General features: G+C 49.1%; 1 protein-coding gene across 1 annotated transcript; it reads left to right on the forward strand.

The window, feature by feature from the left end:
• Positions 1 to 366: 366 nt before the first annotated feature.
• HDAC1 (histone deacetylase 1) lies at positions 367 to 22,808 on the forward strand. The gene is made up of 14 exons (XM_005302198.5): positions 367 to 601; positions 7,438 to 7,550; positions 8,723 to 8,840; positions 12,597 to 12,671; positions 14,235 to 14,373; positions 14,992 to 15,133; positions 16,819 to 16,911; positions 17,210 to 17,318; positions 17,502 to 17,642; positions 18,123 to 18,231; positions 18,351 to 18,481; positions 19,077 to 19,223; positions 20,842 to 20,890; positions 21,197 to 22,808. The coding sequence occupies exons 1-14, from the start codon at positions 553 to 555 to the stop codon at positions 21,222 to 21,224; spliced, it is 1,443 nt and encodes a 480-aa protein (XP_005302255.1). The 5' UTR covers positions 367 to 552; the 3' UTR covers positions 21,225 to 22,808.
• The last annotated feature ends 721 nt before the right edge of the window (positions 22,809 to 23,529 follow it).

Here is a 23,529-nt window from a genome sequence, read left to right on the forward strand (position 1 = left end):
CTCCAGCCAGGCCCGTGGGCGCGTCCAGTGCATTGTGGGCCGGCACTAGCAAGGGATCAAATGGCAATGTGGGTACAGCCATGTGGCACGTGATGTCGTGGCAGCAAGGGTCAAGTGGTTTAGCCCTAGCTGCCCAGAATGGTTCAGTCCTGTCAGCCCTCCTGGGAATGGTACCTGCCTGCGTTATTTCCCCCACCCCCCATTTTCTGAGAAATGGTACTTTCCCTTTACCTCCCCCCCAATGGTAAACTTCGGTCTGACCAGACCCCTATTCTTCGGAATGGTACAGTCCTGCCAACCCGTTCCTCCTTTTCTCCCCCTTCTCTGGGAATGGTACAGTCCAGGAACACTTGCGCTCTACCTATTGTGCTAATCCTACCGCCCCGCCCTACCTGACTTCTCATTGGCTGCTCCGAGGGAAGTGGGGACAAGCCACTCCCCGATAGGTCTGCTGCCCCGCGGGGGCGGGAGGAACTGCTCGCGGGGTGCTTGGCCCCCGGGGCGCGTTCGGTTGCGCTGCGGGAGGGTTTGGTGCGGTCGGGCGGCAGGAAAATGGCGCTGACACAGGGGACCAAGCGGAAAGTCTGTTACTACTATGATGGTGAGAGCCCCGGGCCGGTCCTCGCGGGGGGTGAGGGGGGAGCAGGAGGCTTTGGGCGGGGGAGGGAGACATAGGATGGGGGCGCTGGGGAAGGGCCTGCGGGGGGGGCGCTGGGGAAGGGGGCGCTGGCCTTCGGGGGGGTGAGGAAGAGGAGGAGGGGGTGCTGGGGAAGGGCCTGTGGAGGGGGGGCGCGGAGGAAGGGTCTGTGGAGGGGGGCACTGGGGAAGGGCCTGCGGGGGGGTGAGGAAGAGGAGGAGGAGGAGGGGGGCACTGGGGAAGGGCCTGTGGAGGGGGGGGCGAGGAGGAGGAGGGGGGCACTGGGGAAGGGCCTGTGGAGGGGGGGGCGAGGAGGAGGAGGGGGGCACTGGGGAAGGGCCTGTGGAGGGGGGGGCGAGGAGGAGGAGGGGGTCGCTGGGGAAGGGCCTGTGGAGGGGGGGCGAGGAGGAGGAGGAGGGGGGCGCTGGGGAAGGGCCTGTGGAGGGGGGGCGAGGAGGAGGAGGGGGGCGCTGGGGAAGGGCCTGTGGAGGGGGGGCGAGGAGGAGGAGGGGGGCGCTGGGGAAGGGCCTGTGGAGGGGGGGCGAGGAGGAGGAGGGGGGCACTGGGGAAGGGCCTGCGGGGGGGTGAGGAAGAGGAGGAGGAGGAGGGGGGCACTGGGGAAGGGCCTGTGGAGGGGGGGGCGAGGAGGGGGGCGCTGGGGAAGGGGGTGCTGGCCTTCGGGGGGGTGAGGAAGAGGAGGAGGGGGTGCTGGGGAAGGGCCTGTGGAGGGGGGGCGCGGAGGAAGGGTCTGTGGAGGGGGGCACTGGGGAAGGGCCTGCGGGGGGGTGAGGAAGAGGAGGAGGAGGAGGGGGGCACTGGGGAAGGGCCTGTGGAGGGGGGGGCGAGGAGGAGGAGGGGGTCGCTGGGGAAGGGCCTGTGGAGGGGGGGCGAGGAGGAGGAGGAGGGGGGCGCTGGGGAAGGGCCTGTGGAGGGGGGGCGAGGAGGAGGAGGGGGGCGCTGGGGAAGGGCCTGTGGAGGGGGGGCGAGGAGGAGGAGGGGGGCGCTGGGGAAGGGCCTGTGGAGGGGGGGCGAGGAGGAGGAGGGGGGCGCTGGGGAAGGGCCTGTGGAGGGGGGGCGAGGAGGAGGAGGGGGGCGCTGGGGAAGGGCCTGTGGAGGGGGGGCGAGGAGGAGGAGGGGGGCGCTGGGGAAATGCCTGTGGAGGGGGGGCGAGGAGGAGGAGGGGGGCGTTGGGGAAGGGCCTGTGGAGGGGGGGCGAGGAGGAGGAGGGGGCGTTGGGGAAGGGCCTGTGGAGGGGGGGTGAGGAGGAGGAGGAGGGGGGCGTTGGGGAAGGGCCTGTGGAGGGGGGGTGAGGAGGAGGAGGAGGGGGGCGTTGGGGAAGGGCCTGTGGAGGGGGGGGGCGAGGAGGAGGAGGGGGGCGTTGGGGAAGGGCCTGTGGAGGGGGGGGCGAGGAGGAGGAGGGGGGCGCTGGGGAAGGGCCTGTGGAGGGGGGGGCGAGGAGGGGGGCGCTGGGGAAGGGCCTGTGGAGGGGGGGGCGAGGAGGAGGAGGGGGGCGCTGGGGAAGGGCCTGTGGAGGGGGGGGCGAGGAGGAGGAGGGGGGCGCTGGGGAAGGGCCTGTGGAGGGGGGGGCGAGGAGGAGGAGGGGGGCGCTGGGGAAGGGCCTGTGGAGGGGGGGGCGAGGAGGAGGAGGGGGGCGCTGGGGAAGGGCCTGTGGAGGGGGGGGCGAGGAGGAGGAGGGGGGCGCTGGGGAAGGGCCTGTGGAGGGGGGGGCGAGGAGGAGGAGGGGGGCGCTGGGGAAGGGCCTGTGGAGGGGGGGGCGAGGAGGAGGAGGGGGGCGCTGGGGAAGGGCCTGTGGAGGGGGGGCGAGGAGGAGGAGGGGGCGCTGGGGAAGGCGCTGTGGAGGGGGGGGCGAGGAGGAGGAGGGGGGCGCTGGGGAAGGCGCTGTGGAGGGGGGGGCGAGGAGGAGGAGGGGGGCGCTGGGGAAGGCGCTGTGGGGGGGGCGAGGAGGAGGAGGGGGGCGCTGGGGAAGGCGCTGTGGAGGGGGGGCGAGAGGGGGGGGGCGCTGGGGAAGGGCCTGTGGAGGGGGGGCGAGGAGGAGGAGGGGGGGCGCTGGGGAAGGGCCTGTGGAGGGGGGGCACTGGGGAAGGGGGTGCTGGCCTGCGGGGGGGGGAGGAGGGGGGCACTGAGGAAGGGCCTGTGGGGGGGGGTGAGGAGGAGGCACTGAGGAAGGGCCTGTGGGGGGGGTGAGGAGGAGGAGGGGGGCACTGGGGAAGGGCCTGTGGGGGGGCGTGAGGAGGAGGAGGGGGGCACTGGGGAAGGGCCTGTGGAGGGGGAGTGAGGAGGAGGGGGGCACTGGGGAAGGGCCTGTGGAGGGGGAGTGAGGAGGAGGGGGGCACTGGGGAAGGGCCTGTGGAGGGGGCGGCGAGGAGGAGGAGGGGGGCGCTGGGGAAGGGCCTGTGGAGGGGGTCGAGGAGGAGGAGGGGGGGCGCTGGGGAAGGGCCTGTGGAGGGGGGGCGAGGAGGAGGAGGGGGGCGCTGGGGAAGGGCCTGTGGAGGGGGGGCACTGGGGAAGGGGGCGCTGGCCTGCGGGGGGGGTGAGGAAGGGGAGGAGGGGGGCACTGGGGAAGGGTCTGTGGAGGGGGAGTGAGGAGGAGGGGGGCACTGGGGAAGCGCCTGTGGAGGGGGAGTGAGGAGGAGGGGGGCACTGGGGAAGGGCCTGTGGGGGGTGTGTGAGGAGGAGGGGGCACTGGGGAAGGGCCTGTGGAGGGGGGGCAAGGAAGAGGAGGAGGAGGGGGGTGCTGGGGAAGGGCCTGTGGGGGGGGTGAGGAAGAGGAGGAGGGGAGCACTGGGGAAGGGCCTGTGGAGGGGGGTGAGGAGGAGGAGGGGGCGCTGGGAAAGGGTCTGTGGAGAGGGGGCGCTGGCCTGTGGAGGGGGGGTGAGGAGGAGGGGGCGCTGGCCTGCGGGGGGTGGTGAAGGAGAGGGGCACTGGGGAAAGGTATGTGGAGGGAGGATGAGGAAGAGGAGGAGGGGGTGCTGGGGAAGGGCCTGCAGGAATGGGGGTGTGGATGATGAGGGGGGCGTTGGTAAAACACCTTTTGGGCTGTGTGAGGAAAAGCGGGTGCTGGGGAAGGGCCTGTGGGGGGTGAGGATGAGGATGGGGGGGTGCTGGGGGAGGGAGTGTGGCTGGGACACTGGGGAAGGGTCTCCTCCTTGATACTTTTGAAAACTTTCAGATCTATAGTGGTAATATCAAACGGACCTTTCTCTTTCTGTCTTCCTTCAGAACAGCTGCTTGCTTTTAGTTGGGGATGTTCTGTGGCCGGGGTATTATTTAATATCAGGCATATGCTTGGTTGGATTGTGGGTGTAGGTACTGGCTATGGGCGGCAGCGCTGTGTGTGTGTTTAATCATTCCATGACACTTCCCCAAATGTTGGGTGTTAGCTCCTGGTGCCCTGGCCAAATTGCAACCTGGGTAATTCTATTCTGCCTCTCCTTCTTCCCCCTGTAGTTCAGTGGGAGAAATCACAATCACATAACTGCTGTTTGCTGTTCCACACTTACTGCTGTGTTACTTGCCAGCAGGGGGTGTGCTTCAGTGATGGATGAAATGATCTCTTACAGGTTGTGATCTTCCTTCATAAAAGATGTTGTGGAAATATCATGTTTATCATAATTTTTTTAATCCTTGTAGCAGAATAACTATTAGTGGTCGTCTTGTGGGGTTAGGACAGGGTGTGCAAACTACGGCCTGTGGGATTGCCACCGCCGTGGGCCCTGCACCCCTACTGGAAGCAGCCAGCACCAGGTCCCTGGGGGAGGGAGGGAGGCAGAGGGCTCTGTGCACTGCTCTTGCCTGTGGGTACATCTCTCTTCCCCCTCCGCAGCTCCCATTGGCCAGGAATGGGGAACCACGGCCAATGGGTGCTTTGGGGGAGGTATCCACAGGCAAGGGCAGCACACGGAGCTGCCCGTCCCCCCTCTTTCTCCCCCTCCCCCGAACTCCCAGGCTGCAAGGACGCAGGCAGCGCACCACTGCCACCCCAGAGCCGCTCCTGGCTGGAGCCCACACCCCAAACCCCTCCTGCACCCCGCAACCCAACCCCCTGCCCTGAGCCCCCTCCTGCACTATGCACCTCTCCTGTGCCCCAACCCCCTGCCCTGAGCCCCTTCCTGCACACTACACTCCCTCCCGCACCCCAACCCCCTGCCCCAGCCCTACATTCATGGCCCTGCATATATTTTCCCAGATGTGGCCCTTGGGCCAAAAAGTTTTCCCACCCCCTTGGTTAGGAGGTGCTTGTAGTGATCATTCAGGCATTTTAGTATGATTAATTTAAGTGCTCTGCTCCATCAGGTATATATCAGTGACTTTTATCTCTTCAGTACAGTAACTTGCAATGTTAGGCCCTGGTTCTAAAATGAGATCCACCCCTGCATGCGCACTGTACCCCATTGATTTCAATGGAGTGCTAGACAGGGGTCGACCCCTGCAAAACTTGTTGCTGGATTGGGACCTTAAGTTAGGCCAGTTACCATGATATTGCAAGTCTGACTTTCATCCTTCTAATATCCACAGGTGATATGTGCACATTAGATATAAAATCAAAGTATTTGTGACCTATCAGTGCCACATTAATGCCCTGAGGTTTTTGGTGCATCCTTCAGGGTTCCTGGAAATACTGGTTTCTGGTGGTGGTAGTTGTGGGAATGTTGTACCTATGTCAGTGACTGTCAGATGGTGAATGAAGGCTCTGTTTGAGGGTCCACAGTGCCCCTCTGGTCTGGAGACACACAATTTTCACACGTGTACTCACGCATTGGTGATAAACTAGCGCTTTGTTGTCACGGATACAAAGGTGGTGTTTGTTTTTGTTTTTATTGGTTTTGTTTTTTACAGAGGATAACTAACATGCCGTTAGTTTTATTGCTGTAAAATCTGAAGTGGGGACAAGGCACTTGTAGTTTTTATAACAAGGTAGCTAGGCAAAGTCAGCACTCTAGCTCCTCCACCGCCTGCTTATGCTTGATCTAACAGTAAAATTATGGTGCTTTGTCTCTAGCGTGTTCTTACAGCGGGATAGGTAATGCCTGTTAGTGATGATAAAACTTTTTTTTTTTTTGTAATCAGTCTATACATAGACTGGATGCTAGTAGAGTCTAGCTTGTAATAGCATCTTAAGGTACATCTACACAGCCAAAAAAATAGGGCGGGGGGTACTCAATTTAGTAACAGTGAAGATCCAGCAGCTCAGGTTAGCAGCTCAAGTTCAGTACAGGCTCCCTTTAGGCTTTAACTTGAGCCCGTAACCCAACTTAAAAGCGGAGTTGCCATGTCTTTACTGCTATTTTAACCTGATTTTGCTAACCCAAGTTAAGAACACACCTTTTTTTGCAGTGTAGACATGCCCTTAGAGGCTGCAAAGATATTCCCACTGCTTATGAAAAGAGAGATGGTAAATAACTTTTTGGTTTAGTAAAATAAACCTCAAGATAGACTGGTCAGTTCAAATCACTTGTGAGTTGCCCACTGCATTTCATTGGAGGGTAGAAGACAAGTGACCATTCTCTCCTAGACTGCTGTTAGTTTGGTATTTAGAAGGTGCTGGCTGCCAGATGATTCCCTAGCTAGGCTCTTCAGCTTTCTCTGTGGTTCTTTCAGGTCTTGTTAATGCTTGGGATTAACCTAATTTTCAGCACTGGTATTGCTGCACCAGTGCAAAGTTCTGTGTTAGACAAGGAAAGCTGCAGTCTACCCCAGTTTCAAGCAGAGTTAAATTCCACCAGTGGAAATTGTGGTTTTATTCTTGTCTACACTAGGGGAAGCGTAGAAAAGGTTTCAGTCTCTGCAGGCTGCGGGGGCAGTGAAAATTACTCCTGAATGTTGAGATCTATGACGAAACATTACAGACTCTCAACTGAGTCACCCGCCAGACCAGATTGCCTCTCTTACCTCCTAGGATGGTTTGGGGTTGTGAAACTAGTTGACTTTTTTTTTTTTTTTTTGGTCAATGTTGAGTGTGAATCACGCATAGGATAAGCCTTGATGCACAGCCTGGTAAGGACGGATGAATTAAAATAATTGGGGCCATAAAATATTAGGATTTTGTTGATCTTCAAAGTGCATTGCAGGCATTAACTGTCTTAGCAGCACAATACACATACACGTCTGCCCCTGCGAGTGAGGAAACATTATTGCCATTTTACAGACGAGGAAGATGAGGCAGAGAGTCCAAGTGATTTGCTTGAGGCTATTAGACAAGATGTTGTCTGAGCTGGCATTAGAACTCGAGAGTTCCTGGCTCCAGACCAGAACTTCGGCTACACAGTGCTTCATTAAATACAGCAGAGTTACAATTGATCCTAACCATATGGAGGTGACCCTAGAAGGTTTCGAATTTTGGGAGATGGCGACACTAAGAGACAACTATGTGTAAAATGTCTGGCAATGCTGTTCTTGCCCCTCAGAAGCTGCTTGTACATGGTGGGATCTTTCCGTGTATGGTACAAACTCGATTAACCAACCCTCAATGATTTGCAACAGTGTCACGTTCCCCAACATCTGTTAATTGCCCTGAAAACTTCCTTGGTTTTCCAAGACATCAGTTATCCAGGCTCCCATGAAACTATGATAGAGTTGGTCCAAATCTGTGAAGGAAAAAAAAGGGGGGGGGAGTGGAGGAACATGACAAGCATACATATTGCTGTAGAAAAGAGAAAATGACAAAATAAAGGTCAGATGGGACGGAGCTCCAGGTGGCTCCTGTCATCTTCCTCTGCAGTGACGCTGCTCAGAGGAGAAAATGTTCTTTTCCACTGTAACCAAATGCTTATCGCTCTCAGGGGATGTTGGAAACTACTATTATGGCCAGGGCCATCCAATGAAACCCCACAGGATCCGAATGACCCACAACCTACTGCTGAACTACGGCCTTTACAGAAAAATGGAGATATATGTAAGTATAGGCCCAGACACAGAGAGAGAGAGAAGTAGGAAGCTTGTATGGAGGGGCTTGATCCACTTCCCGAGCTGTCACTGTATTGCAATGGCACAGGGTCTTGCAGACTCTCACGTGTTTTATTGGGAAACTTGTAGAGAAACAAGATGGAGGAAAAAGAGTTGGAAAATATTCCTGGGGAATAGGTCAGGGTGAAGGTAATTCAAAGAGATTGTTGCTTTTAAGATTTCCACTGGTCTTGTGTTTAGCAGGGTGTTCCTTGTTTTGTTCCAAAGTTCAGGTAATCTATATATAGGAAATGTTTTTCTCCCTATACCGTGACTGTTTCGTATGGCTAGGCATATAATAAAAAGCCCCAGTCTCCTATAATAACATTCCTCTTCCCCTTAGAACAGGGGTGGGCAAACTTTTTGGGCCGAGGGCCACATCTGGGTGGGGAAATTGTATGCAGGGCCAGGGCAGGGGGTTGGAGTGCGGAAGGGGGTGCGGTGTGCTGGAAGGGGCTCAGGACAAGGGATTGGGGCAGAGGAGGGGTGCGGGATGTATGAGGGGGTTCAGGGCAGGAGTGCAGGAGGGGTGCGGACTGTGGGAGGGGGCTCAGGGCAGGGAGTTGGGGTGCGAGGTGCAGGCAGAGGGCTTAGGGCAGGGATTTGTGGGGCAGAGTGCAGGCGGGGGATCGTGCTCTGGCCCGGCGCCACTTACCTAAAGCGGCTCCGGGGTGGCAGCGGTGCACACGCTGCACCACTCCAGGAAGCGCTGCGGCTCCTGGGGGGTACGGGTGGAGCGGAGGGTTCCATGTGCGCTGCCCTTGCTGCGCCTTCAGGTACCTCCTTCGAAGCTCCCATTGGCCGTGGTTCCCCGTTCCCAGCCAATGGGAGCTGCGGGGGGCAGTGCCTGGAGGCAAGGGCAACGCACGGAGCCCTCTGCCCCCATGCCCGGGGGCCGCAGGGCTCGCGGTGTCACGGGGCGATCCCGCGGGCCGGATCCAAAGCCATGAGCGACCGGATCTGACCCGCAGGCCGTAGTTTGCCCACCCCGCCTTAGAAAGTAGACTTATTTTTGCTTTAATAGCACTGGCTTTAGCTGTTGCTATTCTTGAGAGTAGGCAGGCATTGGAGTAGGAGAAGGAATATATGTCAAATAAACCTTGTTTTGTTCTCTCCTTGCAGCGCCCCCACAAAGCAAATGCAGAAGAAATGACCAAGTATCATAGTGATGACTACATTAAATTTCTGAGATCTATTCGCCCTGATAACATGTCTGAGTACAGCAAGCAGATGCAGAGATGTAAGCCATGCGTATGGTATTGTAGCTTCTAGCCTGAATAGCTGTAGTCCTGGGAACCCTGGTTAGCTCTTAGAGCTCATTGTCAAAAGAGCAGGGAGAATCTTATGAAACTTGTCTCTTTTTATTATTATTTTCATGTTAACCTAACCACTTAGATTATTTTTTTGCCAGAGTTCCACACTGTTTTCCTCCATTGTGGTTCTGTCCCTAACTCCTTTGATGTTGAGATTTGGTGGAAGCTCTTTCATCTTCTTTTCTAGCTTATAAACGGAACAGTGTGGACATACCTGTACAACAGATATTCTGCATAAGCAACTTGTAACCTAAGGTTCTGGAGTTGTTAATAATGGTGACGTTCTGGGGACCAACTTTCCCAGATATCGGTAGGATGGGTTTTTTGAAGCAGGAGTACTGTTGTTGGTCACAGCATGGTAGATATGCAGAGAGCCGGTCTTTATTTTAGAATCTGTAGATCTATGTAATATTTTCATAATCTGGGAATACTAGTGTCACTATTTCCTATTGTAATAGGAGGTATATTGTTGGTAACTGTCTTCCTTTTGGGGATATTTCTAGAGATCTGTGGAATTCATGTCCTTACCAGTATAAAATATTCTGGGATTTTTATCAGTCAGCATCAAGAAATCTGGCTGCTTAAATTGTGGCTTCACAATTCGTTCTATTCTGACTAAGATTTAGATCCTGCAAGCCCTGAATTCAAATTGACTTCAGCTGAAGTTCTGTGCACTGAAGGCTTTGGGGACCAGGCCCTCAATGCTGAAAGTGGTGTTAGTTTCAGTTCTGATGTCACACCTGACAGGCAACTTCATCTGTATTATGCAGGATGTTGGACTAAATGACTAAAGTTCTTTCTGGCCTTAGAATATCCTTAGAGGCATGGATTTTTTTTTCTCTCCATGTGGAAAAATCTTTTGCAGCTTTCATGTTATAAAATCTTAAATACCTTTTCAGACTTTCTGCAGCTCTGTGCTAACATTTTCCAGCAATTAATAGGTAATGAACTATAGTTTTCTGGCTGATTTGGACAAATAAAATGGCTAGGAGTTCACTAAAACAGTATATTGGTTGTGTGCACTCTCTTCATTCCTGAAATCTGTAGTATTGTTGGCCATGGGGCTTATTTTTATGAAGTGTATATGTAATCTCCTGTTAACTCTTGAAAGAGTTAGTCTAGAGAGTGAATTATATGCACTTTTAAACTATTGTGAGCCAAAATGCACACTGTATTTAGGCACCTGAGTGTAACGACTAAAGGAATGAGTAATATCTGTAATCTGTACCAAAGTACTTCCTGGGGTAAATAATATGCCTTAACATACTAAAGTACATATTTACACAAGCCTAACTGCTTACCACTGAGACTGGAATGGCTCATAAACACCCACACTGGTCTCCCTCTGGTCAGCTTGGCATTTTCTATACTGTACTTCAAGCAAGGGTTTTACTTTAAGGAAATTAAATGTGAAATTTTTTTAGTATGTATGGAGGTGAGACAAAAGCCAATTCACAATTCAGTCCAATGACCCCTCCTTGACAGGGGTTGCAAAATATATCCTCCACCACCTAGCCAGAGGACTAATCCTATGAGCCAGAAATAGAGATTAAAGATGGAGGTAATGGGGCCCACCACCCAAGTGCAAGGACAGTGCCTGGTGAGGAGCTTAGCCTCCTTTCTGCTCTTAGCTGTTGAGAAAGGAGTGGGTGCTGGGATTTCCACGGGGGTGCTATCATGGGGTCTCCCATCTTTGATATGAGTGGCCTAATGGGTAGGGCACTGGACTGGGATACCTGTGTTCTATTCCTGGCTCTGCCACTGGCTTGCTGGGTGACCGTAGGCAAGTCACTTTGCCACTCCATGCCTCAGTTTTCCCATCTATACAATGGAAATAATGATACTGACCCCCTTTGTAGAGTGCTTTGAGGTCTGTTGAGGAAAAATGCCATATAAGAGCTAGGTAGTATTATATTGGGCTCTGACTAGTGGGCATATCATACATATGATGCTCCTGACCCTGCTCTAGCTGTTGGAAATGAGAGAACTTTTTCTCTTCCCTGTCCAGAGCCACATATTGCTGTAAAAGGCTTGATATCCTGGCTGCTTTGAAGGGCTTGGTGGGAAGAGGTCTCCGTATGAATGAATAGCTCCACCATTTGCTTCTGCTTATACAGAGGGCCATATCTTTGCCAAGCAGAAGCAGTCACACTATTAAAAATTGTCCGTTTTGCTGCTGCCCACAAGGTTCTGAATGGTAGCAGTGATACTAAACGGTCTCTTTAATCTCAGTCTATCGATAGATATTCTGTCTGTCTGAAGACTCAAGAAGATTATATTGCAGCCATAAGGGCTAGAAATTTAATTTGTTGTAATGGGAAGCTTACATTCTGCAGCAACAGACCTCCCCACTTGCTGGGAATAGATTCCCACACATCTCTGATAAGGGAACTATTCAACTATTGCTAATTACCATGCCCCACTGGAACACTTGTACAAATTGGAACATTTCGTTTTGACTCTCCTGATTCTTACAGTCCATTAGAAACGAGTTCCATTTAAATCTGGAGACTGCTTAAACTTGCTCATTCAACTGTACTGTCTCCATGATTTTTCACTAGCCTTTTTGGAGGCGAAGAATTGAATGAAAGCAGCATTTCACATGCTGGGAAGATTCATGCGAGATGAGTCCTGCCTAAGTACAAAGGGAAAAGTTCCGCTCAACTTCATTACAACATACAGATTTTTGTAAAAACAGGTTTTGCAAAACATAGGCCCTATGAAACTTTTTAAAAATAATAAAAAGAACAGGAGTACTTGTGGCACCTTAGAGACTAACAAATTTATTAGAGCATAAGCTTTCGTGGACTACAGCCCACTTCTTCGGATGCTCTAATAAATTTGTTAGTCTCTAAGGTGCCACAAGTACTCCTGTTCTTTTTGCGGATACAGACTAACACGGCTGCTACTCTGAAACCTGTCTTTAAAAATCATGTAAGCATTTCTAACAGGAAATAAATGGTTTCCCTGCAGTGTTTCCAACCCAAACATGCTACAGGATTGAGAACCTAGAAGAAAAATTTGCCTTTTTTTTAATCCAAGCTATGAAATACGCAAAGTAAATGAACAGCATACCTCATGAGACTCAAACTGAACTTTTGAAATGTTCAGTCTTGATAATCTAAGGTGATGTTAGTGACATATTGAAGGAGACCTGTTTACAACATGTGTGTTTTTTTTAATTGATAGTGTCACGACTCACTTTCTAACACAATTAACTGACAATTGGGTTTTATTATAGCTTATTCCACTAGGTGGTGCAACTCTAGTGTAGATCCAGAGTGCATGTGAAATGCTGGTTTCATTCTTTAGTGTCTTCTCAAAGTGCAGCAGGGGACTTGCACTTATAGCAGCTCTCTGTACCAACGGAGAGCTTTTACAACCTTAAGTGCCGGTTCTGTCCTTTCCTGCAAGCTGTCACAGTAATGGCAGTGGGCTGAGCAAAGACTGAAGGGAAGGTTGCATCAACTGACTACTGATACAATGAAGTCTTTAGTGAAGGGATGATTGTCTACTTCTCATTGAACACTTTATTATATACATGTAAATTAAATAAATGATGCTAATATATTTGATGCTCTACTGAATCTGTTTATGTCCTTAAGTTAGATTTACTGCATAAACTTTGCCTCTGGTATGCAGGCTTGTCCTGCTAACACTTACTTATGTCTTTCTTTTTCAAGTCAATGTTGGGGAAGATTGCCCGGTGTTTGATGGGTTGTTTGAGTTTTGTCAGCTGTCTGCAGGAGGCTCTGTTGGTAAGCACAAGAATCCTAGATGCTTTCTCTTTTTAGGAGAATGTCCATAATGTCGCTCTGTCAGAAAAGAAACATGATGTTGGAGACATTTCTAGATTCCGTAAAAAATTGGTCTGACATGTTGTGATCATTCTCAAGCCCCGATGCATTGGAATGAGATTGGTCAGTGGTTGAGAATGCTTTGACTGTATGTAAGGTCTGGGTCTTCAACATTAGCCATATTCTCACTCATCCAAAGATCATTTAAGTGGTCATGTTGAGGAGTTTCTGTGTATGGAATGAAAGCATCGTGAATGACTTTGTTTCAGTAAAGCTAGCCCTCTGTTGTTGAAACCTTGGTTTATTTAAAGATATCTTGTTTTTTTTATAAAAACTTGCTCCAGGTCTGTGTGACCACAGCCTCAGAGCAGGTGTTTTGTTTTACAAAAAGAAATCCACTTGTCTCTCTCTTTTGATAAGAAGGAAAAACAAAAGCAGGAAGATTTCAACAAACTCTCTAAAACCTGTATCATTTAAAATAAAATGGCATCCTTATTCGTGAGTTTTTGGTACAGTGTAATGCAGCGTTGAGAGACTTTTACTGAACATGTGCTTAAAAGCTTTGTGGCTTACTACAGACTGATAGATATCCTTATTTTCTGAAATATAAAGCCTGACTACACTCAAACTCCAAAAAGATAAACATATGCTTGTCCAGCTGACAGACACATCTGAAGTACCTATTCCGGTCTCTTATCACTAAGGCTCTGATCCTACAAAAGGATTCATCTGTGCTGACCCTTAGACCCATGCAAAGTTGCACTGAGCATAAGAATGGCCATACTGGGCCAGATGGACCTTTGGTCTGACCCAGTATCCTGTCTTCAGACAGTAGCCAATGCCAGGTGCCGCAGAGGGAATGAACAGAACAGGGAATCACCAAATGATCCATCCTCTGTTGCCCATTCCCAGCTTCTGGCAAAACAATTCTAGGTTCTACCAAGATCTGAACCGCATGGAACCACACAGTGGAATTGTGTGCAGGCTCTAGGGTTTGTGGGAAGTCCCTTTGCCTAGTTATCTATACAAAGGACTAAACAAAGCTAACTGTGTACATGACATAAAACTATCCATGAAAGGTTCTCTTTAGGAAACTGATAAATAAAACTAACCTGTACTTTAACCGTGACTCGAGCTAGCAGGCTGTGGACCTGTTTTCAAATCAGGCTCCCCATTTATGTTCTGAACTAGAGGTGTGGCATGGGAGCAAGACTGTGCTGTAAAAATAGATGCTTAATCTGAGCCCTCCCAGCACCTTTACATTACACTGATCTCTCTTCTACAGAGATATTACACTAGTGTCACCCAGTAGTGTCACCCCAGAAGACCCCAGAGAGTCTTCTGCCTTACTGGTTTGTATGAGAAATTCAGTGTTTAAACCTTTGATATTTGTACTGTTATACATGCAGGCATATGGAATGACACTTGACCCCACAGGGCATGCTGCCTTTGTGTGTTCTCCAGAGTTTGTCAGGGCTCTAGTCTGTCTTTCTTGCTAACGTTCTGCAATTCTTCTCCCTGCAGCCAGCGCTGTGAAGCTGAACAAGCAACAGACAGATATTGCTGTGAATTGGGCAGGAGGCCTTCACCACGCTAAGAAATCGGAGGCTTCTGGCTTCTGTTATGTCAACGACATTGTCTTAGCCATCTTGGAGCTACTAAAGTACGTGCAGTACTTCTTATCCCTTTTGTTTGTCCGTTCTGCTGCATTTTCTTTGAGTCCTTTCCACTTTCTTCCTAATTTGCTCCTTTTTGTTACCTTGTTAGCTGTCTTTTCTCAGGAGGGCTTTATCAGACGTCTTTTTTTGGATGCGGTGCCCTCTCTTCAGCAGGGGTTGCTGTACTTATGGTATGATGCAGTAGATGAAAGGCCTCTTTGGTGCTTCTTCCTTGGCACAAAAAAGTGGCACTCCTGTAATTTGTGTCCTGATGGTTACCATCCTGGCGACTTTTGGCATGAGGCAGCTCTAAGTAGGAGGCTTGGACATAAAATGTGCGATTCACTGGTTGTCTGTATAAACGGAATTGATCAAAGGTCAGTTGCTGCAGCAATAGCCACTTCGATTTCCTCGGTGATTCTTTTCCGCTGCCAACCAGTTCAAGGCGCATGTCAGTGCTCTGCGTCTGTTTTGCTGAGAGACTCCAGAGCGAGACAGCAAATTGGTAACCATACAGCCTGGGGATTAGCACCAAGTTCTTTACTCTCCTCCCATTTGCTCTGCTGCTGAAGACTGTTTCCATTCTGAAGAAATGCAGCATTTTGACTCCCTTCTGATTCTAGGTACCACCAGAGGGTGCTGTATATTGACATTGATATTCACCATGGAGATGGCGTGGAGGAAGCCTTTTACACCACAGACCGTGTCATGACTGCATCCTTTCATAAGTATGGAGAATACTTCCCAGGAACAGGGGATCTGCGGGTGAGAATGGAGGCTTAGTAGAAACTTCCCCTGGAATTTGATTTGTTCCATCTATTCACTATCCAACTAATTTCACCAAAATGCTGTTTCTGTGTTCGCTGGTTTAGATGGACTCTCTCAAAATGGCAGCTTTTGTTTAATAAGAAATGTGTGTGACAATTAACTTTTGTAACTCACTCTTTGAGGGAGTGCTGAGTCTCTGTGGTGTTATATCTATTATACAGTAACAATGCCCAGACATCAGATGTCAGTTAGTCTGCAGCCTCATAGCGTGGGACTCTGAACATCGCATCTTGGTGGGCCGTATTTATTGGCAAACTGACTTCCATGCTCCCCTTCTGGCCCTATTGCTTTGATCTCACAAGTTATGCACGGTCTGGCCATGCCAGTCCTTGAACGGGAGACCTACAAAGGAGCACCTTGTGCTGCGGAAATGATACTGGTGATTCAGCAGGTGCCTTTCCTCCCTCTGAGTTGGTGCTGAGTCTCATGGCCCATGCTGGGACATGGTTATCGGGCGGTGCTGTCTTTCAAATGAGACACAACTGTGGTCCTGCCTGCTTCTCAAGAGGTAGGGATGTTAACCCTAGAGTCATGGTCTGATACCAGTTAGGGTAATGGCATTCTCCTGACCTAAATTCCCTCTTGAGTTTTAGTTGGGTGTAGAATTGTTATATGTAGACTGTCCTAAGTTATGGGGTGATACGTACTTGTAGCTAGCTGCCACATTCGATCCTAGAAGCGGCCACGCTACAGCAGTGAGTGAAATTCTGTTTTGTCAAGTGCTTTGGTATGGTACTGTGCGCTGTAGATAGAAGATATTGAATTGTTTTTAAAAATCAAAACTAAACTCTTGTAAGATTCCTCCAACTGTAAATACTGCAGGCTCAGCCTGGTATCGGACTGCAGCCTGATTTGCATTTTGCTCTGTACGTCCTTGCCAACAGTGTAGAGTCTGGAACTGGAAACTTGACGGCCAGTTTTCCGCTTTCCTTGATGTGGGAGAGAATAAAATCTGGCTTTTCTGCAGCACTACTGGATCTGCACAACATATAGTTTTTACTAGCAGAATGTACAACTGAGAACTCAGACACAGAGTGAGACAGTAGATGTCAGTAGGAATTGATCCTTCCCATGTATCCTGTCACAGCAAGATGTTCTTCGTGTCTGTTCCTGGGATTGAACTTTCTGGGGCAACCAGTAAAGTATTCTCAGTAGAGCATCCTTGCTTGTGGAACCTGTTTCCTCTAAAAAAATCTGCTATTGGCTTGTAACTGGGGCTGATACAAGGCCCACCTGTTTGGACTTTTTAATGACCCTTTCAACGAGGCCCAAGTTTCATGGAACTTGTGACTCCAATTTGACTCAGTTGAATGTTTGACTAGATGCTGAGGCAAGGGCTGTCATGTCAGTAGAATTCCAAGGTGCTGTTTTACTCCCTTTCTTGATTATAACCTCGCATTACTCTCCGTTAGCTATGTAATGTCTAGATTGATTAGTTGAATGCAAAGGCCAAATGTATCCACTTACCCCACGGCTAATCCTCTGTTGAAGTCACTGGAATCATGCCCGCTGATGTCCCCAAGTGCCTTGGTGGAATCTTAGACTTTCCTTTCTGCGTTGGCACATATATGTTGGCGTTTCTCTGGTGACCCTGTGGTCTTTCCTGTCTCTCACTGTAATAGGATATTGGTGCAGGCAAAGGCAAATATTATGCTGTCAACTATCCTCTCCGGGACGGAATTGACGATGAATCCTATGAGGCAATATTTAAGCCGGTAAGCCTCTTTTTCTGAGTGAGTCTTGGATGCTGCTTTGTCTTTTTCTAGTGGCACTCTGATGAGGGGAGATGCAGTCCTGTGCTGTAAGATTCCCTAGTGTTTATTCCTACTTGACAATTACAGCGGGTCACTTGTAGACTCTTATCTGTAAGAGCTTCAATGTCACCAATATGGGAGGGAGGCAACAGCCAGTGAAGCATCAGTGAATATCTCCAAGTCAGCTGCTGACATGGATTTCATTGTGTTGCTGTGACACCGTCCCAAGGGAGTGTGTAACAACGGATTTCTTGTCCAGGTGATCTCTAAAGTGATGGAGACGTTCCAGCCTAGTGCAGTTGCCTTACAATGTGGATCGGATTCTCTGTCAGGGGACAGATTGGGCTGTTTTAATCTGACCATCAAAGGTAAGAGGACACTGCTTCTAGCAAAGCAGTCGAACCAGGGCGGTGGCCTTGAGGAAAGCTCAGACATGTAAAATACAGTATCTGTGGTGGCACTTGTGTGATTGATGTAATCACTGTGTTGAAAAGCTTACTGTCCAGTTACCCAGTGAGGCTATGAACTTTCTCCCATTCCCTATGCTGCAGGTCATGCCAAGTGTGTGGAGTTCGTAAAGAGTTTTAACTTGCCTATGCTGATGCTAGGAGGGGGTGGCTACACAATCCGCAACGTGGCTAGATGCTGGACTTATGAGACTGCTGTGGCTTTGGACACGGAAATTCCAAATGGTAAGACTATATCATGTGTTGTATTGAGAGGATGGGTGTCTAGTAATAGAGCTTGGGGAAAATTTTAAATTGCTCTGAGTAGGTGTAGGAGTCCTGTGAAGTAGCCTGGACACTTCACTGGCTGCTGATTTTTATTGTGTTAGAGCTCTCTGAGCTACCGCTGTGGATGTGATGTATTCTAGTCCTCCAGTGCCTCCTTAGAAACCATTTTTCCCCTACAGCACACAATGGTTGGTGTGTCCTGCCATCTCACTGAAACTAAAAGGCCTGTTGTGGGCACCATGGGGTTAAAGCAGCGAATAGTCTTTGGCCCCACTGTCACAAAGTTTGTTTTTCTGAGCATCCCAGGAGAGCTCCAGTCACCCCAAAAGGAAATGTTCCATTTATTCTCATAACACCTTGAACCTCATGTGATGTTTGCTGTTTCGATACCAGACCAGTAACCAATCAAGGTTATTCTGTGTTCTAATCTTTGTGCAGAGCTTCCATATAATGACTATTTTGAATACTTTGGACCAGACTTTAAGCTCCACATCAGTCCTTCGAACATGACCAACCAGAACACCAATGAGTATCTTGAGAAGATTAAGTAAGTGTTGTCTGTTACTCCTAGCAAGATTGGTCCCTTACACTGGGGGCTTGTTTCTGTTAATGCCTTTTAGATCACCAGCATGTGGGGGTTTTGGTTTGTGTTTTTGCTGGTTGTAGGCAGCGGCTATTTGAGAATCTACGCATGCTCCCTCATGCCCCTGGTGTCCAGATGCAGCCAATTCCTGAGGATGCCGTGCAGGAGGACAGTGGAGATGAAGATGAAGAGGATCCTGACAAACGCATTTCAAGTAGGTGCCCGGCTGGGGGCATAAATTGCCTTGCGGGATCATGGCCCATGCTGCTGAACCTTCCCTTGGTGTAGCAGTGCTGTTGCTAGATAACTTCCTTAACGAAAGAATCTAGATTTAATATTCGAGCTCGAACTATTGCCAAAGCCTCCTGTGGGGAAATGACTGATGAAACACTGAAAGCTGCACTGTCCGTTTACAGGCTCCCGCTGTTCTAGCAAAAGTCGCCCTTTAGCTGTGAAAACACTAGCTTATATCCAGGCTGTCTTATGCCCTTTGGGTCTGGGAGTCAGATTTTCCCAGTGTGAAGTTAGTTAACCTGTTTGTGCTGGCAGCTCTAGACATCCTGCTGTAAACCTAACCCAAGGCGCATATACTTGTTACACTGAGAGATCTCCGGTTCTGACCTTAGCTGTTGCAAGTAGCTGGCTAAGCTGTGATTCTAGTAGGATTGTTGTATTGCTGCACAGTAGTAAAGATTTTTGGCACGGCAGAGCATTCCACATGTACCTTCCTAAATATGTTTATTGCCTTACGGACCCCTGGGAAAAAGACTCCAGTATGACTGAGGTAGCTTCTCCTTCTTTGCTCTCAGTGCGCTCTGCTGACAAGAGAATAGCCTGTGATGAAGAATTCTCAGACTCTGAAGATGAAGGGGAAGGTGGTCGCAAAAATGTTGCCAATTTTAAGAAGTCCAAGCGCGTAAAAGCAGAAGATGATAAGGAGGAGGAGGAGAAGAAAGGTGGGTGTAAAACTGGAACTAGCCGTATGTCGGACTGCTCCCTAGAGCAGGACTCTGTAATGTGAGGGATGAGTAAAGCTGCGTTTTTGTTGCAGAAGTTAATGTTTCTGCGGTTCATCTTATAGATTGCTGACGATTGATGTGTGAGAGATGTTGTTTGAACCACTCCACTAACAATGGGAACCTTGAAGGAGCTGCCAGAGTTAAACCCGGGTTGCCTGGCAGGCTAATAGAGAACAGGAGTTTAGTAACAACACCCCAGTGACGCATGGGACTGACACAGTGCTTAACATAGTCTGGAAAGAGCGTGTTGGCGTGGGGTCTCATAATCTGGGGCAGCTGCTTTGATAAGACAGCGCTTAAAATGCGACCTGGCTTAATTCAAACAAACAAAAACAAATGTTGCCAGGTCTGTGACCCCGTCTAACTGTCCCCATCCTTGCATTTTAAGCACTGACTGGTGTACTCTCCATGAGTGCTCTAATTTCACCCAGGCTGGGGAAATTTCTTCTTCCCCAAGGCAAAAAAAGACTCTGCTCTCTCCGATTCTGGTTTTAGGTGGGTTTACCAAGGTCAGCTCTGGTCTGGCAACTGTTAAAATCTGTCCTCGTGTCACCATCCCAACAATTACCACGAAGATGGAAAAACGAAGTATTGGGCTTTGAGACAATGTCTGATACTTCTGTGCTATTGCCCTCATCGCTCTGCTCCAGCAGGCCTAATGATGATCATCCCTCTGCTAAAGCTTCAATGTGAGGCTTTAGGTATTTTGGGAAGAGGAGGAACAAACATCTGAGTCGTCTGGTTCCTTGGGGTTATAGGCGTCATAACCCCAAACTCCTTCAGAATACCACATTGTCTAGCCACTAGCCCTAATTACCTTTGCACCGACTTGCTGCAGTGGGGTCCTCCTAGTGTCTTTCTTTGGTGACAGTTCTCTTCGTTGGTAGAGTGAGCGTAGTGCTGTGAATCAGTGGCTAATCTATCTAACAAACCACAGGCCACATGTGCGCAAACGCAGCCTGAGCCACTGACCGTTCTAACCTGTTCCAAAGAGAAATGCGCATGTAACAAGCTTAGAATGAGGTGACTGTTAGTGGAGTCCTCAAAACAACTACATAAAGGCTACAACCTGAGCTGTATCATTGCGGGCTCCCTGAGATCTGGTATAATACAGCGTGTTGCCAGATTTGCAAAAATCCTTGTCACTGCCACCCAGAAACATTCTGTGGCTTCAAACGCAAGCTGTCTGACTCTCTGCTGGTCTGTTCTTTCTTTTCTTGTTGCTGGGACAACTGCTGTAGTTACTATGAAGATTTATGACTCAGATTGGAGGACAATGGAATACAGAGCTTCAGGGTGCCACAAGTGGCTCAAAACAGGTTGCTGCCCCAGACTATGGCTTCAAGTGTGGATACCTGAAGGGTTCGCCGGTTTCCAGACTCTGCCCCACACATGCAGAGTAGCTGGCATTCTGTTTTTCTACTGTAACTGCCTCACCAGTGATTTCTAATGTAATTGGACCTCCCTGACTGGTGTCTGATCCTGCCAGGTGGGGCTGGTGAGTGGTTGCTGTTTCTCTGCTGCTTTGCTATTTGGGTTTTTTTTTCTTTTCTAGATGAGAAAGAAGAGGAAAAAGCCAAAGAGGAGAAAGCAGAACCCAAAGGGTGAGACCTACTTCTGCCTTATGGATCTCATCTGTAAATTATAGATAATACCCAAGGCCCTCTTTTTTGGTAAAGCACTTTGAGGTCCTTGGATAAAAGGTGCTAGAGAAGTGCTTAAAAATATTTTGCAATGTGTGTAAAACTTCATTGTGTGTGTAAGATAAGGACAGTTGTTGGTGCATCTGTTAGGACGGGACCTAAGGGTAAAGGCTTTAACATGTTACTCCACTATTTTGCGACAGCTTGATCACAATCTGATTCTCTTGTCAGTTCCTTAACGCACGCTCTCCACTCTTGGCTCTACAGGGTAAAGGAAGAGACCAAATCAGCCTAAGATGACTGCAGCTGGACAATACCTTTCAGTACATAGTTACACGTTTGCTTCTCTGGTAGCCTCCCATTCCACAGGATTTATATTTTATATGTTTCTGTATATATTTCTATATAAATATATAAATGACTTAAGAACTGTAAATTATTCCTTGCTGCATTCCGCTGAGAGCAGATGGGGAGGGTTCTGAGTAGACAGACCTGCACTATTCAGAATTAGTGACGGGGAAGTTTCACTCTTGCCTTCCACTGCCTCTCTGGTGTGTGTTTTTAAAATCATTTTCCTCTTCTCTATCCTCTCTTTGAAAGAGCCCTTTTGGAGAATACTTTTTTTTTTTTTAAATATAAAGTAGAAATAGTGTCTGACTTTCAGGTCAGGTGGAAATATGGCCATGAAACTTTGGGAGAACTTTTGAGTTCCCAACTTATGCCTGTGAGAGAAACTGCTCCTATGGTCTTTGGTCCAATAACACCATAGTAAGTAACTGCAAGCTGATGCCAGTTCTCAGGGTCAAATAGTGCAGTTCTTGACTAAAGTTGGCTATCTACCACAGTGGATTTGTGGAAGGGGTTGAAGCAGTTTGAAAGCAAATATGTAACGTTCCCTGGTGTATCAGCCCAAGGTGCCCTGTTCTAAGGTATAGATCTGGATAGCACAAAATGAAAACTGCCAGCTAGCTGGTGTTTTAAATAAAACTTTCTAAAGTGGATTCTTTTAAGTCAAGTTAGGGTGGCAGCATTATACATCTCATATGAGAGAGAAGGGCTCAAAAGAATATTTTTCTTCATATACCAAAACCCCTGTGTGGGGGGAAATGCATTACTGCCTATTGTCCTCCTGCGTAGCTCTCCCTGCTTTTTCCCCCTCTCAAGTTCCCGTGATTACATAATGTGCATTCTGAGTGCTGATCTCGGTCCTAGACTGAAACCACTACAGAAATCCCAAGTCAGCTAAAGACCAGCTTGTGAAGAGCCTGGTTGAAGCTGCTTGTCAATGTGGCACTTGCTGAAAATTCTCATCTGATGTGAAGCACAAATGTTTTTAGATAGGACCTTTCTCCTTGTTGTCCAGGCCAGTAACTGGGGGGGGGAAACCTTTTGAACCTGCAACTTAAGCTGCTCTCTTTGTAATGGAACAGCAGCACCCCCTGTCGCTTGAGAACAGAACTGGCCTTTACCTTGCATCTCACTTCTCATAACTAATCATTGGACGAGCTTTCTGTGAAATGCTTCACTGAGCTCCAGCCTTGCAGAAGTTCTGCAGGCAGCTTTCACTTGCTGTTTTCTCAGGGGGATACCTCTGTCCACTAGAGCATCTGTACCTCCCACAGAGCGCTGCTGATGGTTTCAACTCCAGTAATGCTGCTAACTTAACACAGGTTATTTTTAAATGTTTTATTTTTTTAAGTACTCTTCTCTTCCACCATCTCTAGTCTCTTGAAGCTGACTGCAGCTCCTCCTGCTCTTTTACGTTTTTGTGAAGTGAGAGATCGCTGTATCTGTGTGTCTGGGGGGGGAAATATATTGTGGTTTTTTAAAAGATGCTTTTTATTTTGAAAATCTTTGTAATAAAAATGACACATTTCTATGTTGGTGTGAATCTTACCCTTCTTTGTGGTCAGAGGACATAAAAGGGAGGGAGGGGATCTACTTGTTGTAGATCATAGACTAGTGATGACAAAATAATATAGATCACTGTTGAAAAACTTAACCATTGAAATTCAAGGCTTTGGGGAATTGCTTAGTGTGTCCTCTATCCCTATTGGTAAGAAAACTGGCCTGTATTCATCTTTTGAAGCCACTGTATTTATAGCAGGACTGAATTTGCTCTGTTGCTCATTTCATTTACAGGTCCCTGTATAGGCCTTACCTTCCTAAAGTGTTTACAGTATCCTAATTCTCCAGCTGCCCCTTTGATGAATGGCTGGGTCTGTTTGCTATGGTTCCTGCATTGTATCTCTCCCCCCCCCCCCCCTACATTTTACACTAAGCATTAGAGAGGCATTTCTTCTCTCTGCTCCCTCTCAGCTGTTCTTGTGCACCACTGTCCTCGCTGCAACTGGGGTGTGCACCTTGGTTTGGATTTCCCTTGGAGAACAGAGTAGGTCAAGTCTTTCTCATTGCTTAGAACGTTGTTTCAGTCCTTCCTGAAGTTGATTATCTTCAGTCTGCTACTTAATTAGGAGGCAGTGACTGCTGGTATAATTGGAAGAGGGGAAAAATGGAGTCAGGCATAGCACTGTTTTGTTGTAATTCAACTGAAATCTAGAAACATCTTAAATGAGATGAGTGGGTTATTGTGCCTGATT

This window comes from Chrysemys picta, chromosome 23 (genome assembly GCF_011386835.1).
Source record: "Chrysemys picta bellii isolate R12L10 chromosome 23, ASM1138683v2, whole genome shotgun sequence".
Classification (NCBI taxonomy): domain Eukaryota; kingdom Metazoa; phylum Chordata; order Testudines; family Emydidae; genus Chrysemys; species Chrysemys picta.